The sequence below is a fragment of the Cinclus cinclus genome, chromosome 1, assembly GCF_963662255.1.
Source record: "Cinclus cinclus chromosome 1, bCinCin1.1, whole genome shotgun sequence".
Classification (NCBI taxonomy): Eukaryota; Metazoa; Chordata; class Aves; order Passeriformes; family Cinclidae; genus Cinclus; species Cinclus cinclus.
In genome coordinates, this window is record NC_085046.1 from 101,450,104 (window position 1) to 101,465,270 (window position 15,167).

General features: G+C 38.6%; 1 protein-coding gene across 1 annotated transcript in view; it reads right to left on the bottom strand.

Annotated features, from left to right (window-relative positions):
- Window positions 1-949: 949 nt before the first annotated feature.
- The window catches only part of PTPRM (protein tyrosine phosphatase receptor type M), a 434,879-nt gene continuing 420,661 nt past the window's right edge, over window positions 950-15,167 (bottom strand). Inside the window, exons 31-35 of the mRNA XM_062500964.1 lie at window positions 12,667-12,798; window positions 9,478-9,603; window positions 7,531-7,694; window positions 5,331-5,466; window positions 950-1,050 (exon numbers count right to left, since the gene is read on the bottom strand). Coding sequence (XP_062356948.1) covers window positions 997-1,050; window positions 5,331-5,466; window positions 7,531-7,694; window positions 9,478-9,603; window positions 12,667-12,798 — 612 coding nt within the window. The 3' untranslated portion in view covers window positions 950-996. The remainder of the gene's footprint in view (window positions 1,051-5,330; window positions 5,467-7,530; window positions 7,695-9,477; window positions 9,604-12,666; window positions 12,799-15,167) is intronic.

Below are 15,167 nucleotides of genomic sequence, written 5' to 3' on the forward strand. Positions count from 1 at the left end.
TGATTCTATGACCTTGGTATTGGCTGGATCAACACTGGATCACACAATAAACACTCACTGGAGGTAGCTCAGTATTTACTAGATTTAATCTAGAAAAGAGGCTTAGTTGGAGGCACTCAGATGCCAAGAGATATTAAATTAAACAAAAGTTTATCATGTATGTAATTATTTATTGAGCTGAGAATCCATACAAGGTAAACAAATGTTTACACTATCATACAGTAAGCATTTCCAGGGCTTAATAAAAATGATTGTCACTCACTGTGCTTCACCAAAAAAAAAATCATTTTAATGAATAAATAATTTGATGAAATAAAAAAATATTTACAATATAAACAAATGAAAAAGCTTTGGATATATTAATCTGAGCAACCTGTCTTTTGCATTTTCTAACTGCATTTCTATCAAGATTCTCTCTCTGAAATGGTACAAAGTGGATAGAAATTACAACTCAACAAAGTTATCATGATTTGGTACATGTCTTTCTGTTAGTTCAGATAAACTACATATGATTTGTTTATTATGCACGTGTTAGAATACAAATATAACTAAAATAATATATTATCAAAATGCCAGACAGCATTCTCCACAGAACAGAAATGTACACTAAGCTGTGACAATAACTGAGAATCACAGGCAACGAAATGTAACAGAAAAAGTACAAATTCCTTCATAAGAATATAATTGTGCTCTCTTATTTACCAGAGGACTATGCTGCTCCACCACATCAATGGCTGAGTATGAGTACAGTGTTCAAGGACTGCCACGTGGTTCGGTGCAGGCTCACAGGGGTGCCAAGCAGCGGCTTCAGAGTGGGAATCGGGCAGTGCAAGCGGTTTTATAAACATCTTTTGGGGCTCTTAAAAAGAGCCAAATATACAAAGCAGTAGAAGCATAACACTGAGAAGTCTTCATCTCATTGACACAGACATCATGAAGTGACTTGCTTTGTTTGTGGTAGTGAAAGGAGGAGCTTTGTCTGTGTTGTTTAGACAATCAGCCAGAATTCAAGTACTCTAAAGCCACTTCGTAGCAGAATTTGTATTGATCCTGAAAAATCAAAAGAAAACGACGAAGTCAGTTATTGAAGAAACTTAATTAAAGGCGTCAATATTTCTCTCCTGTTAAAATTATTTACTATCAGCTGTTGTCAGTGGGAACCAGTTTGCAAATCCAATTTATGTTCAGATAAGAAAATCATTATATTAACCAGACAATAGACACTATACATAGTCACCTATGGTGCTGCTCCTGTTAGACAAGTATTTAGCTGCTCTGATACACTTGTATGAGAAAAACTGACTGCACATAAGCAAATTGACTTGCAACTCTTCTGTCATCTGTCAAAATGATCATGTAGCACTTTATGAGAATTGGAGTTATTGAAATTCCTCCCTGGAAATGTTTATCTTAAAATAGACCCAGTGTTTAGTACTTCCCAGATGGCAACTTTTATTTTAATGTCATTCAGGCACTTGCTACATTTCAGGGCAAGAGCTGCTTACTTACTGTTGGTCCTCTATCTGCAGCCCAGACCCAACCCACAAGACTGTGAGATGGGGCCTGAGCTAAATTAATTGGATTAATTCCAGGTAATTTTTAGCAACTGACAGTGACGCTCAAATTAGGCTTTTAACAGTTCTCCTGTTACCCAATCCAAGTTTTCTGGTGCCAGCCCTGTGCTTCAAACACAGACCTGCTGGTTTTATTTGTAACTGCTTGGAAACAGAGCAAGTCCCAGGGAAATCCCTTTCCTGAGGGACGCAAACCCACTCTGCATCTTTGGAGACAAAGGGTCATGACTTGGCCCCTTTCACATCTTCAGTGGAATGGAGAGGACAGATATTTTTGACTAACCTTGGTCCACTCTGAAACTTTTAAGTGGTGCAGACTCTGATGATTTCCCAGTTTTATGTGCATACATACCCCTCTCCTGTTTCCATTCTTGCTACTCACAATACTTTAAAATACTACAAAGATTTAAATGAAAAAAATCCTGAAAGAAATAGTAAGTGCAGGTTCCCTGAATCTAAGGGCTCTGGATTCTGAAAATTCAATTTGGAAACATCTGTCAGATTCATGACTATTTCTGTTACTGAAATGCCTATTTTGCTTATGCCCTTTTTTCAATTAATAAAGGATAACTAAGCACATATTGCCATTTAGGAGCAACAACAGATTTAGCAAGCTGACAGCACTCAGCCTTGCCCAACATTATGGGTAGTAAGATCTTCATATACAAGCTCTTTTCACTGAAGCAAACATTTTAAAGGATTAAATATTTTGGCCTGTACTTGTGATTTTGGGTCACATTTTAGCTGAGAACAGAGTCCACTTAACAAGCAAAAGACCATATACTATTAATAAAATCCAAAAGCTATTAACAAGCATGGGCCATTTTGAAGTTCTTTCATTGAGAAATGTCATGTCATGAGAAAACAAGTCTTAGGTGCACATATAACCTAAGTAATGAGTGAGTTGTATGTGAGGGTTTAAAGTCCTGAAAACTTCCATAAACTGCTTTTCAGAATGAGAAAAGAATAAAAAAAAAAAGAAAGGGAAGAACAGAGTATTATGTAAATTCCTTTTCTGCTTTTATTGCATATATGTTTCTAAGTAAATGGAAATTGTTCTATAACTACATAACAGATCAAAACAAGAGATCAGCCACTCATCCATTTCCACTCTTCCATGCTCATTTTATGCTGATTTACTGATCCAGCAGAATAACTGTCATTTTCAGTAACCTGAATACCTGTCTAAAAGAGCAGACATATCTTATTTCCCACTGTGTTCACTCACTAGTGTCCTTTGTACCTTTTTATTATTCACTTGATGGTGGATATTAAAAGTCTCTTTAGACTATCTAGCTTCAGAGAAGTTATATTTAAATCTATTTTCTAGGACACCTGTGGGTAGGCCAAATAACATTTATCACCAAATGCTTTGGGCATTCTATAATAGATATTTTGCAGTATTATGTGTTGCCTTCGTATGATAGCTGAGAAAATTCACAGATTTCCATACTGTAGGGATGTGGCATTCAGATTTTTACACTTGGAGGAAAACCAAAGGTTTCAGTGAAATTAAGAGATGAATGGTATGGACGTATGGATGGTAAAGACTGCCTTTTATCTAGACAGAAAGTACATGACATGTATTGATAAAGCAGTCTTAAAACTATTTTTGTGAAATAATGTCATGATTTTGAGCATTTATCTTTTACCATAAAATTTTACAAGGTAAATGAATATTACTTCTTTTTCCAATAGAGAAACTGAGGCAAAGACACATTAATATAGGAAAGGTCATAAAGGATAAAGTCATTAACAAGATCAGGAAAAGAACTCAAGTCCAATTCCCTTTACCATGCAGAAATCTGCATGGAAATTGAAACCTGGCTAATTCAAATATTTGCTCCTATGAGGTGGCAGACCAATGCTGAAGAGAGATGTCATTCTAACTCTGCTCAGTCAGTGCATTATGTGATAATGGGAAAAATCCTGGTTGTCCCTTGCCTTTATTCCTCTGTCTGTTGAAATAAGGAAAACAATACTGATCTCCTTCACAAGTGCTTTGAAATTTCCTAATAAAAAAAGGCCCTACAAGGCCTTTCTATGCCTTCCAGACATTCCCAAAACCACTCTCAATTTACTAAAAGATACTTTAATATCTAAAATAATGCATTTAGCTTTTTTGATTAAAAAAAAATCTCTGCTGAAAAATGGAGACAGCTGCCTGAAAAATCTATACCTGGAGAACTGTCACCAATGGGAATTTAGAGTGCATTTTCTTTAACTGTACATCTACACTGGTAGTTTTCTTTATATTTCTATAAAATAAATGAATAAGAGATCAGTGATTTCTGTGGACTTAAGCTCTAGGAGAATGGAGAACAGCAGGCCTGCCAAATCCCTGTCTAAACTATACTACATGAATGAAGTAGTAAGACATTTTTCTTAATATTTAGGAAATAAAAATGTATGGTTCTCAGCACGATGGCTCTCCTCCTGCGAATATTAACTAGAGGGAAAGAAGCCAGCCAAGCTGCTCCCTCCCACAACTGTGGAAGTTTGATAGTTTCTCATTGATACAAGACTCACAGTTCCACACTGCTGGCTCATGGTCCCGTGGTGCTGCTGGTGATCTCCCTCCTTGCTTTGCACAGCTGACAACACCTGGCCTTTTGCCATGTGCCTGGACAGAGCTGGGCCTAGGGGAGGGTTTGGGACTTCAGAGGCAGGCTGGGAGAGAGCACTGTGATGGGGGATGTGTCGGGAACCACTCTCCCACAGGAGAGAGGAGGCACAGCCGTGCATGTGGCGGGGAGGTGGATATCCTTCCCTACCTGTCTTCACCTGTGTGTGAAAGCCTTGCTCTTTCTGCCTATTCTCCAGTGTGTGTCACACTCAGCTCATCTGAGGGGGTCCTCTCCTAAAATTACAAGAGCTCGGACAAGCTCAGTGAGATGTCTCCTGCCTCACCCTGGGCATGCTATGGAAAAGTTGCTGAAATGACCCCAACTTGTTTAATCAGAGCTTGCAAAATTGGCTCAGATTGGGTTAACATCCCTGAAAGTGCCCAGATGCTTCTTCCTTCTGCCTGTGATATTAAATCAAATGCGGCTGCCTCTTAAGCAGCCACCTCTGCAGCAGGATGTTCTAAAAGTGTCTTTTATAGCCCAGGCTTCAGAACAGGGCATCATGCTACACCCATCTCCAAGTACAAAACTACACACTGGAGTGTAAGAACCTGCTGGTTTAAGCTGTTCTGCAGCTCTTCTGGCACAGCAGCTGGCACTTCAGTAGTCCTCCATTTAGGAAAAAAGCTCATAAAACACTCTCTAGGAAAATAATTGCACATGGCCCCTTGTTTCTGAACTTCTTTAATCTTTCTATGAGATAGAGCAACCATAATTAAATGCAATATTCTGGATGTCAAACTGAAATTCATGGCTTTGATAAATATTAGGCGATTAAGCTATTTATAAAATATATAATTTGAAAATCTGGCATTTAATTTTACATAACTATTATTTCTATCATGCAAGGGCTGCTCTCCACTTGGTTCAGCTTGCTGGAAAAGAAAATTAATAAGGATGTTCATCTGAAAGTTTAAAACTCTTAAAAAATTCAAACGAACAGAGACAAAGTCTCCTTGGGAAGAAAGCAGTGTAAAAATACTCTTACAAGTGAAGTGACTTCATTATCCCCTTTGAAAATGACTTGCTTGCTTTGTGAACAACTCCCACTGCAAATCCTGGATATCTTACTGACTCTTCTGAGAAAAAGAACATTTTCTATTTAATGGTGCAGTTAAAAAGCTCATACCAGAAGGTCCACCATGTTAGGCTTATTATTCCTCAGTGTCTTCACAGCATGGAATACGTCAACAGCCCTCTGATGTCGAAGCATTTCACAAACAATACTGATTGCACAAAATGTCCCACTGCGGCCACCTCCATTCCTGCAGTGAAAGTGATAAAATGGCTCAGTTACAATGCACTCTGTGTCACAAGTCTGTACAGCAACAGGGATGGCTCCAGAAGGCATGAGATCCAGCAGGGAGACACCACAGAACATTCCCGGCCCCAAAGGCTGCTGAGCTCTAGGCAAAACATGATTTTTAATTGGAATTAGCGTGCTGAAAGATCTCAAAGCTGTGATTCAGAAGTCAGCAAGCCGACAGCCTGGAGGGAATTGAATGGCTGAGTTTTGCACCACCCTTCAGTGAGCACTGGAGACAGCACAAAGAGGATGCAAAAATAAGCATAAAGTACCTTTAGTTTCAGTTCAACAGTGCTTTGCCTTGTAAACACACATGGCTGCAATGAGCAACAGGCCTGGGAATGCCACAGAGGAAGCAAATCTTTGAGTTCTTTTATTCCAGATTCTGGTGCTTTCCTCCTGGACACAAAGGCATTTCAGAGGAAGCAGGAAAGCACCAGAAGTCTCATTTGTGGGAGTCCTGGGGGCTGTACTTGGTATGGCACTGGGTGGTGCTGCCATGTTCCCCTGGCTGATGATCTCAGCTCCTGGCAGCAGGAAGAGGGGCTGGCTGCCTGGCAAGGACTGCTTCTAAAGGCAGATGTATTCTCCCTCCACCCACAGTTATCAGAGGATGAGAACCCGAAGCAAATTGCTAACAAAGAAGCTAGGCACAAATGTTCATATACATGATCAAATGCAGTATTTAATAATACTTTATCCCTGTTTTTTTTTTTTAATCTTCAAGAGAATCTCTTTCTTTATGGAAACTCCATTATTTCTACACTTATTCTGATCAGAATCTCTAGGCTGTGCTTCAGTGAAAATAATAAACCTTAATAATTACCAGAGTGCAGACTAGTTAGGTAGCAGGTCTTTCAAACAAGCTTTGCAAAGCTTTGGTTGATTTTCAAAGGAAGATACAATGTCGCACATCTGTCACATCCAGGCACTATGAAAAGAATGCTCTCTGCTGCCAAAACAGTGCCTGATATTGTGGGACTGTTTGAGAATTTTAATTAAAATGAAGTCATTTAAAAGGATTATATTAGAGCTTTTTCTTTCTTTACTGCCTGGAAGTGACGCATGTGTGATGTTGTACAACTATTTAATATCATCAACCACCTCAGAGATAACAGTAATTTGCACTTCAAAAGGGTCTTTTCAGCAAAAGATCTCAAAACATTAATTAATCACAGTGCACAATGCTCCTTTGATGAAAGTATTATTATCCCCATACTACAGATGAGGAAACTGAAGAGCAATGACTTGTTCAAGGTCAGTGATAGTGGGAATTATTAATATACTCTTAGATTTTCCTCCATCATTCTGACACAGGGTCCCTACTTCTGAACATGGTTTTCCTGTTGGCAGGTCCCTTCTCCACCATGGCAATACCTCTAAGCAGAATACAACTTCAACTGCTTTAGACTCAGCCTCAAAAAATCAGCTACTTCTGAGGGCAAAGGCATGCCAAGTATTAAATTGTATCAAAAGAAGGATGGTGGCAGTGGATGAGTCTGCATCAGTGGAGCACGAAGTCACAGGAGGACAAAAATATACACCATTATTAGAGAAATGTAAGGCAATTACAGGATCATCGTAACTGGTCTATCACACCACTTTCACTCCTGTGCTTTATGCCTGCAAAATGAATCACCTCTCCAAAACTACTTATTTCTATGGTCCCTATCTGCAGAAATAAAAGGTACATTGTTCTGAAGGCACATTTTTGATTTACTGTGAATAAATATGCAACTTTCCCATTTGCAAGAGTTGCTGGACATTTTTATATAAAACAGAGTTAACTCAAACCCATCATCTTTTCATAGGGCTCTAACAAAGGACAGATGGGGAAACTCATGAATCTACATTAAAATTACATAATTCCTCTCGCACTCAAAGCTTTTAAATGAGCAGTTGTATTATTTATTCAGTTTCAGATTAGACAGATGCCTCTTCACCTCGTCACAAATCTTTTAAAGCCTGGCACAAATTCCGTGACGGTATTCCCGTATTTCTCTCTTCTGTTTCCAGTACTCACAAGCAATGTACAACCGTGCGTCCCTCTCCCCCGTTGTATTCCTCCTGCCACTTATCCACCTGACGGATGAGCTTCAAGAAGGAGCGTTTGGAAACCGGAGTGTCCCTGTACATGGGCCATCCCAGGAACTGGAACTGCTGCACCATCCGATAGCCGTCCTGGGGCTGCAGAGGTCCGGACAAAAGCAAGAAAAGTAACAGTACTTTTTTTGTGGCACGTCGTTTAGATATTTGTGTCACTGAGGGAAGTTGTTCCAGCACATGATTGCTGACAAACTGCTAATGTAATTTCAACTGCCCTTGAGGATTTATAATAACATTTAATTTCCAATGTAGCTACTAAAACAAGAGTTTTTAAAACAGACTGCTGTACAATAGGCTAAAACACAGCAATAGTACATCTGCACGATCAAGCAAATAATTAATTAATATGACAGGAGAAACTTGGTAGGAAAGACAGATCTGCAACAAAACTTCAATTACATACTGACTTCATATATAAGCTTCAGTATTTTTAAGAACGTTTATGTGTTTCTGTCCTTTTTTTACAAGAAAGGTCAAAACCTCTCAAGATATTTTGAAGCACAAAACATTACAAAAACCAAACGGAACCCTCAGATGTTCCTGGCTCATAAAAAATATCTAACTACATTTTATTTTATTGTGTTCTACTGCAGCAGTCAGAACCCCTCTGGTGAAACGTTACTGAACAGTTGCTTTATGGTGATTTAAAATAAAAAAGGAGCACAGAACAAGTGATAGTGGCAGAAAACTACTGTCCTTTGAAAAGGGCATAATAAACATGCACATGAAAACTGGTTTTGTAGTCTAGAGTTTGCCACTTCTGTGCAAAGTGAGGGCTAAACTTTAGTGTCACTCTTAAAATGAACAACACACAGAAACACTGACATATTTTATTCTCTAGAGTAAGAGTTGATAGAGAGGATGTAAGATACACAATTTGGGAATCAACTAAACTGGATGCGGCACTACATGTGCTCTCCAACTGGTTTTGTGTGCTTTATGTCAAAGTCTGGAATCTACTGATTTCTTGTCCAGTTCCTTTCAGCTGACGGCCCGTCTTCCCAAAGCAGATTAGCCAGACCCAGTGCCTGCTGAAGGTCACATTAATACTGCTGGAGGCTCTGCTTTTTATATTGCCACATCTACAGCAAATGCCAGGCCTTCAGAGTATTAAAAAAGTATTTGAAGCGTTACAATCTGCTTCCCTGTTTGGATATTAACATGTTTTTGGTGTATTTCCCTGTCCAGCGAGCTACCAGGTCCCAGGGAAGTTCTTGATTTTTTTCTGAAGGGACTGCTGCTTATTCCTAACTACAGCTTTTTGGTGGTTGATGCGATTCCATTGCAAACAGATGGAAGCAGGTACCTGGTTTGTGGTGGAATCTTTTTCCACTACTGCTTGAAAGATATGCCTTGTTTAATCTTCTCTCAACTTTATGAGAGTATAAAAGCTGGATATGAGAACAACCTGCTTGCCCTTCTGAAGTGGTTACATATGCTATGACGTATGGTTAGTGGGACAGGATCTTCACTGAGAGGCTGAGATTGCTTTTGAAAAACATGACTACTACTAGTGCACAGCTTTCTTCACAGAACACAAATATACAGGATGACTAATTTCAAACTATTGATAACAGCACTGATTTCAGCATTTTTTTGGCTATCATAGAATCTGAATACTGCCTTTATTTCACTTGCATTTAACACATTTGAGATAGGTATTAAAATATTTTTACTTTTATTATACATAGAAGGCTTTTTTATCCTCCCCGATTGTGGTGTGACTCAGTACTGCACCACTGCTTTCAAATAAATAAGCTGAAAAATGAAAATGGTCCTGTGTGAGTTCAGCTTTCATTTTTATCATCTGAGTAGACTCAACTCATGTACTGTGACAAATCTGTTTGGCAAATAAGGTCCTTACTCTGGCTGCATTATAAATTCGGAATATCCGGCTGATGATGTCTTCTTCTAAGTCGGCCGATACAAACTCCACCTGAATAGGACCGTGCCGGTGAACTCCATTTTCTGGCCAGTACTGAGGACAGAGCTATAGGAGACCATGGACCAAAAAAGAACACAGTTAATCACCTTGGGTTTCATGCTGCCTCAACATACTTTTCTGTATTTTAATTTGTCATACATGTACTACTGGAATTCTTGCACAGTATCTTTATAAAATACATGACACACAAAGTTCAGTTTCGAGCACTTTGCCTTCATAATTCCTTTTCATGTACCTAACATGCTGTTTCTTGCTGCTGTACTTGCTGTGTCTGGTGTTTGGAGTAAAGCACATCTTGACACTCAGGGTTAGTTCTACAATGCATATTATGATGACACAGGGAGAGGCTGACAAATATTGCCATATCTTGGAGACAGTGGAGGCTAAAGACCAAAGCCCTGGTATCTCCAACTGCCCGGAATACTAGCTAATAATTCAAACTGCATTAGAAAGTGTGATTTATACTAGGAAGGGTACATCAATCCTCAAAACTCAGGACTTCACATGTATTTCACCTGTGACTGATGATGTTGGCTAATATCAGCATTGCTTTAAACTTTCAATAATTGCTTAATTTCATCTTATTAGTGACACCTGAAAATACTAATTATGCTTTCTTCAGTTCTCAGAAAAAATTACTTCTAGGTATCTAAAGATCACAAAGTAAAATATTATCTTGCAGGGTTTTAGGGTCTAATAATATGACAATGACTTAATCCAGGAACCAATTCCCATCTGTGTTAATACTTTAAAGATTGAATCAACACTTTGCAAGAAGGTTTTTGAAGCTAAAATCTGCCTGTCCATGTTTTTTCATGAAAATCCTGATGATTTTTTCTTTTTTGCCAAGGATATTTAGAGCAGTTTGAGCATGTAGCTTTTGTAAGCATTCACCAAAATTAAATACGAACTCATGAAATTTTGTTTGCTTGCAGAAGCATTGATGTCATATTTGGAACTTTTTATTTCATTCAGTAAAACAGCTGTGGTCTTCATTCTGCTGCATTGCTGTTGGTGATCTAGAGCTAAGCTGACAAATCACATTTACTCCAGATGTTGTTTTGCATTTCTTATAATACTTAGTCCTCAACAAAGCTGTTTAGAGATGACTGCATTTTAGGAAAACATAATCATTTACCACACCAATTAAAAAAGAAAACAGACTCTGATTTGCAGGAGATCACTTTAACAAGTTAAACCCAGAAATTTTAAGTAGCATACTGAAAATATATTTTCTTTTTTTTTTAACCCTCCCTATGATTTCATCTGCTGAGACAACTGCTTTCCAAAGATTGTCTAAATCTTACAGAAATTTTTATTATGAAATATGCTGGCGTACAGGATAGCAAAATGCAATGCAAACAACTGTATGGCAAATGCCAGTCCTCAGATCATTTAACATGTCCACAGTTTAGTACACATCTTTGAAATACACAGGAATACAGTTCTAATAGATCTCTGAAAAATGCTTAAATGATAATAAGCGGGGCTGTTTTAGGAAGCTAAGATTTTCAAGTTCTAAAGAAACCAAAAGCATTTAAGTCTGCACATTTTGCATGCAAGTGATGCTAGCTACTCTCTTCAAGTCAGAGTCACTGAGAAGGGTTGAATTTCATTTCCCAACAGAGCATAACAATCCACATAAATGGTAGTATCTAAAGAGAAGTGTAAACACTTCATATATACATAAATAATAATCATAACAGTAATTATTAATAAATCTGAATGTAATGAGTGTTTTTAATAAGCTTTGCCCTCTCTGCACTTCTGTTTGCTCTAAGGGTTTTGAGATTTATTCATAATGAAAAGATTGTTACTCCCATTAAGAAGTAAAAGGTTTAACATACTGCAGAGGCAGGTGCATTAACTGCATATCCCAATAGCTTTTAAATCCTGTGAGGCTAATAAATGCTTGGAATAGCCATGCCCTATTGTAAATTCAAAACACAGCCAACAAATTAAAAACCACTCTGTTCAGCAGTCCCTAACAGTCTGTCTCCCTTGAGTCTTTCCTTATTCACTCAGAAAATAATCTTACATTCATGAATAAAAGTTTTGTCTTTCATTTCTGTTTTTCCTCCCTGTAGACAATGCAGGGCATAGAATCAGAAATTCAGTCTTTAAAACAGTGTGTGGAATTCCTACACGCTCCTTTGAAAGACAAAAAGGAAGATCAGTATCTTTTAAAAGAATTTTTACATGTTAAAAAGAAGAGGAAACATTTTTAAGTATATGCAATACTGAACAAAGCTAAAAAGACTCTTGATCATTCAATGATCTGCAGTCTGCTCTAAAAACTTACAGTCACTCTTAATCAATAATTAACAAATATTTACATATTAAGAATCCAGATTACCACCACATTAATCCATCTGAGGGCTGGTGCAGTTTGTTGGAAATAAGGAAATTAGGTCTTTTTTAGAACTTGGAATTGTGCAGTTGTGAGCCAGGCTCTAGTGATTAATCCTAGTGATGAAACTGCCAACCAGTAAGTTCGCTTTTCCAATTTTCTGAACATGTACAGCATGGGTAAGTCTTTTATAAGGTAATTACATTCCCCTACACGTTTTGTTGCCCTCTTTTCCAAAGGACGCTTAGTCTCCAATCTTTAGTTCCTCTCTCCTACTTTAGTTCCTATCTCCTTGCTAATTACATCACTTTGTGCAACACACGACACAGATTTCCACACTGGGAACACCTATTCCCTGGTAAGGAGACCAAGGTCATTGACCTGTTTCAGGCAGGGTAATGAACAGCTGTTGGCTTCTGTTTATGATTTTGGCCACTATAGCATGTTTCAGACTTGAGTCACAACCATAATTCTACAACCATAATTTTTTGGGTTTTAGTAACCCTTCCCAAAACATGTTATTTTAGAATAGATTATGGGCGCATGCACTTATGTGTGTGTGCACTAACATTTTGGTGGAGAAGCTGCTGATGGTCCGATTTATTTATCTTCCCCTATGAGCACCCGTAAGCTACAAATCAATATTTTAGTGTGCAAGTATTTAATGTTTTTTTAAAAAAACTAATTATCCTAAGGCTGTTATGAAATGCTGAGGCACTAGCACTCGTATTTTGAATGAAGCATTTTTCTGGACTTACTTGTGCAGGATCCACATCATTCAACATAACTACTGAAGTGCAGTGATAATCTAGGACCAGTCTCCAGAAATCTTTGACAGTATTTGGTAAGGGATGCTGTGTAACTATAAAAGCTGATGGTTGCTTGTAGCTCTGCAAAGAAGTAACAAGATGATGAGAAGAATACTAAGAGAGAAAAATCCATTTAGCAGAACGTCAGTCATAGCCCCAAAACTTTGGGACTGAAAGCATTATTTCTATTTTCTGTATAATTAATATATTGTTTTCAGCTCTTTCCTGAGATCTTATATGCTTCAAAGTTAATAAACTGTATTTGGGCAGGATATAACTTCAGCAGATGTTATATTTCTGAAATGTATTTCATGCCACAGGCATAGAGTAAAATCATCACAGGTTTTTGCTTCCAATGCAACTCCTACAAGATTTTGAGCAACGGGTTTTGTTTTGAGCTGTTAATGGACAGATTAATCTTGGCTGTTTGCATTTAGCTCTAAACTTGAATGATGCCTGTGAAGGGAAATATCTAGTTATTCTTCAGAAATATTGTTGAAATTCTGGTCTATCTGACAGCAGTGAAGATACCCAGGGGATAAATTTCAGTGTTCTTTGTTTCTTTTAGTACCAGAGTATGTCATCGACTGAGCTGCTTGCTGAAACTTTTCCACTGTGGATCTCAAAGCAGCATTTTCACTTACATCCTTGAATGTTGAAAGCTACTGTGGCCATACTGGGGCAACTGTTGGGAGGGGGTGCCATTGCCTTAATGAAGGAGGGTGGGGAAGTCTCTACATGTCTTGAACTGAAAGCATTTGCATCATGACAGAGATCCAATCAGACCAGCTACTGCAGGCAAATGGTGTGGCTCCTGGGGCTGTCCTGTGCGGGGCCAGGAATAGGATATTGACTTGGCAGGTGCCAAGATGAGGGTACCAGACTCTTTTTGGTGGTGTCCAGTGTAAGGTCAAGGAGCAATGGCCATAAGCTAAAACACAAGAAGTTCCAACCTCAAGGTGATGAAGAATTTCTTTACACAGAATTTCTTTACACTGAGGGTGGCAGAGCACTAGAACAGGCTGCCTAGGGTGGTTGTGGAGTCTCCTTCTCTGGAGAGATTCAACACCCACCTGGACATGTTCCCATGTCACCTGCTCAGGGTGACCCTGCTTGGCAGGGGAGTCAGACCACATGATCTTCCAACCTTAGCAATTATGGGATTAGGTGATCCTTGTGGGTTCCTTCCAACTCTGGATATTCTATGATTGTTCCTTCACAGACAGTCACTGAGGAGACCACAGAAAATGATTCCACCGTGTTTTGGGTAGACATGCAAAATTTTGGTTCTTTGTTTCAGCACATGGCAACCAGCAGGTAATGATGCTGCTCCTACATCAGGCAGCTGCTTTCTATCCTACTGGTCCTGCCTTTCTGGATGAGAGATGTTCAAAGGGGTGTCTATTAATCACCCAATTAGAAGCCTCAGAAGTTTTTTTTGAAAACTATTCTCAAATTCATTCTGATACTGAATAATGAAAACTATGCTTGCTACCCCTTTTTCTTGAAGTGAGCTCTGAAAGCTTACATGAGATGATTCAACAACATCTCAACAGATTCAAGTGGAGAGGGGGAAACACTTTATCTTGCTTGCTGGAGATTGAGTGTTTAGAGAGAAGGACAAATGTCTGCTCTTGTCCATCAGTGCAGGGATGCTGCAGAAGCCTGGCTAATGTGCTTCAGGTGGAAAGCAACCCAAACCAGCTCCTCCCTTGGAGTCTTTTGCCCAGATACAGGTCTGTAGGTAGCCCATCGTTTCAATAGTGAAGAAGGGAAGCATCTTCAAAGCAAGTATTAAGGCCCTGCTCTTTCTGAGCATTACTTAATTCACAGAACAAAACAGTATTGAAGTCTCCAGGAAAGACAGCAATGTAATGGCACAGTCGCAAACCACAGATTAAGGCAGCTCTGTTCTAACATGAAATGTCATTGACGTATTGTGAGAAGCCAGACAAGTCGCTCACACTTCTGCTCTCAGTTTCTCTACACAGATAAACACAAAGATACATTTTCCTACATTTTTCACAGGAGCGTTTTGAACTTTGGCTTATTTAAGGAAAAGGCTTTGAGAACTTGGAAGGAAAGAAATGAAAAAAATGCAATAAACTGTTATTACTCTAGCTTCACTTTTAAAAAAGGCCATTTACAGTGTGTTCCTTCCTTACTAACCTCTGTTTTCTTGTTGTTTATGTGTTTGACAACCGTAATGACTATAGCTGTAAATTGTCAAAAATAGGCTATAAATATCTACAGACTGTAAAGGCAGTTTAAGTGTCTTTTTACTGTTACTCTATTACAAGGATTAGAATTGCCACAGATGCATTTGGAAAAAAACTCCACACACACACACGATGAGGAACCACTCATTCAAACAGAAATAAACGGGAAGGCTGAAGTAATGGCTTGTGTACTATCTTGTGTTGACAGACAATTCTTTTTTTTGTTAATTA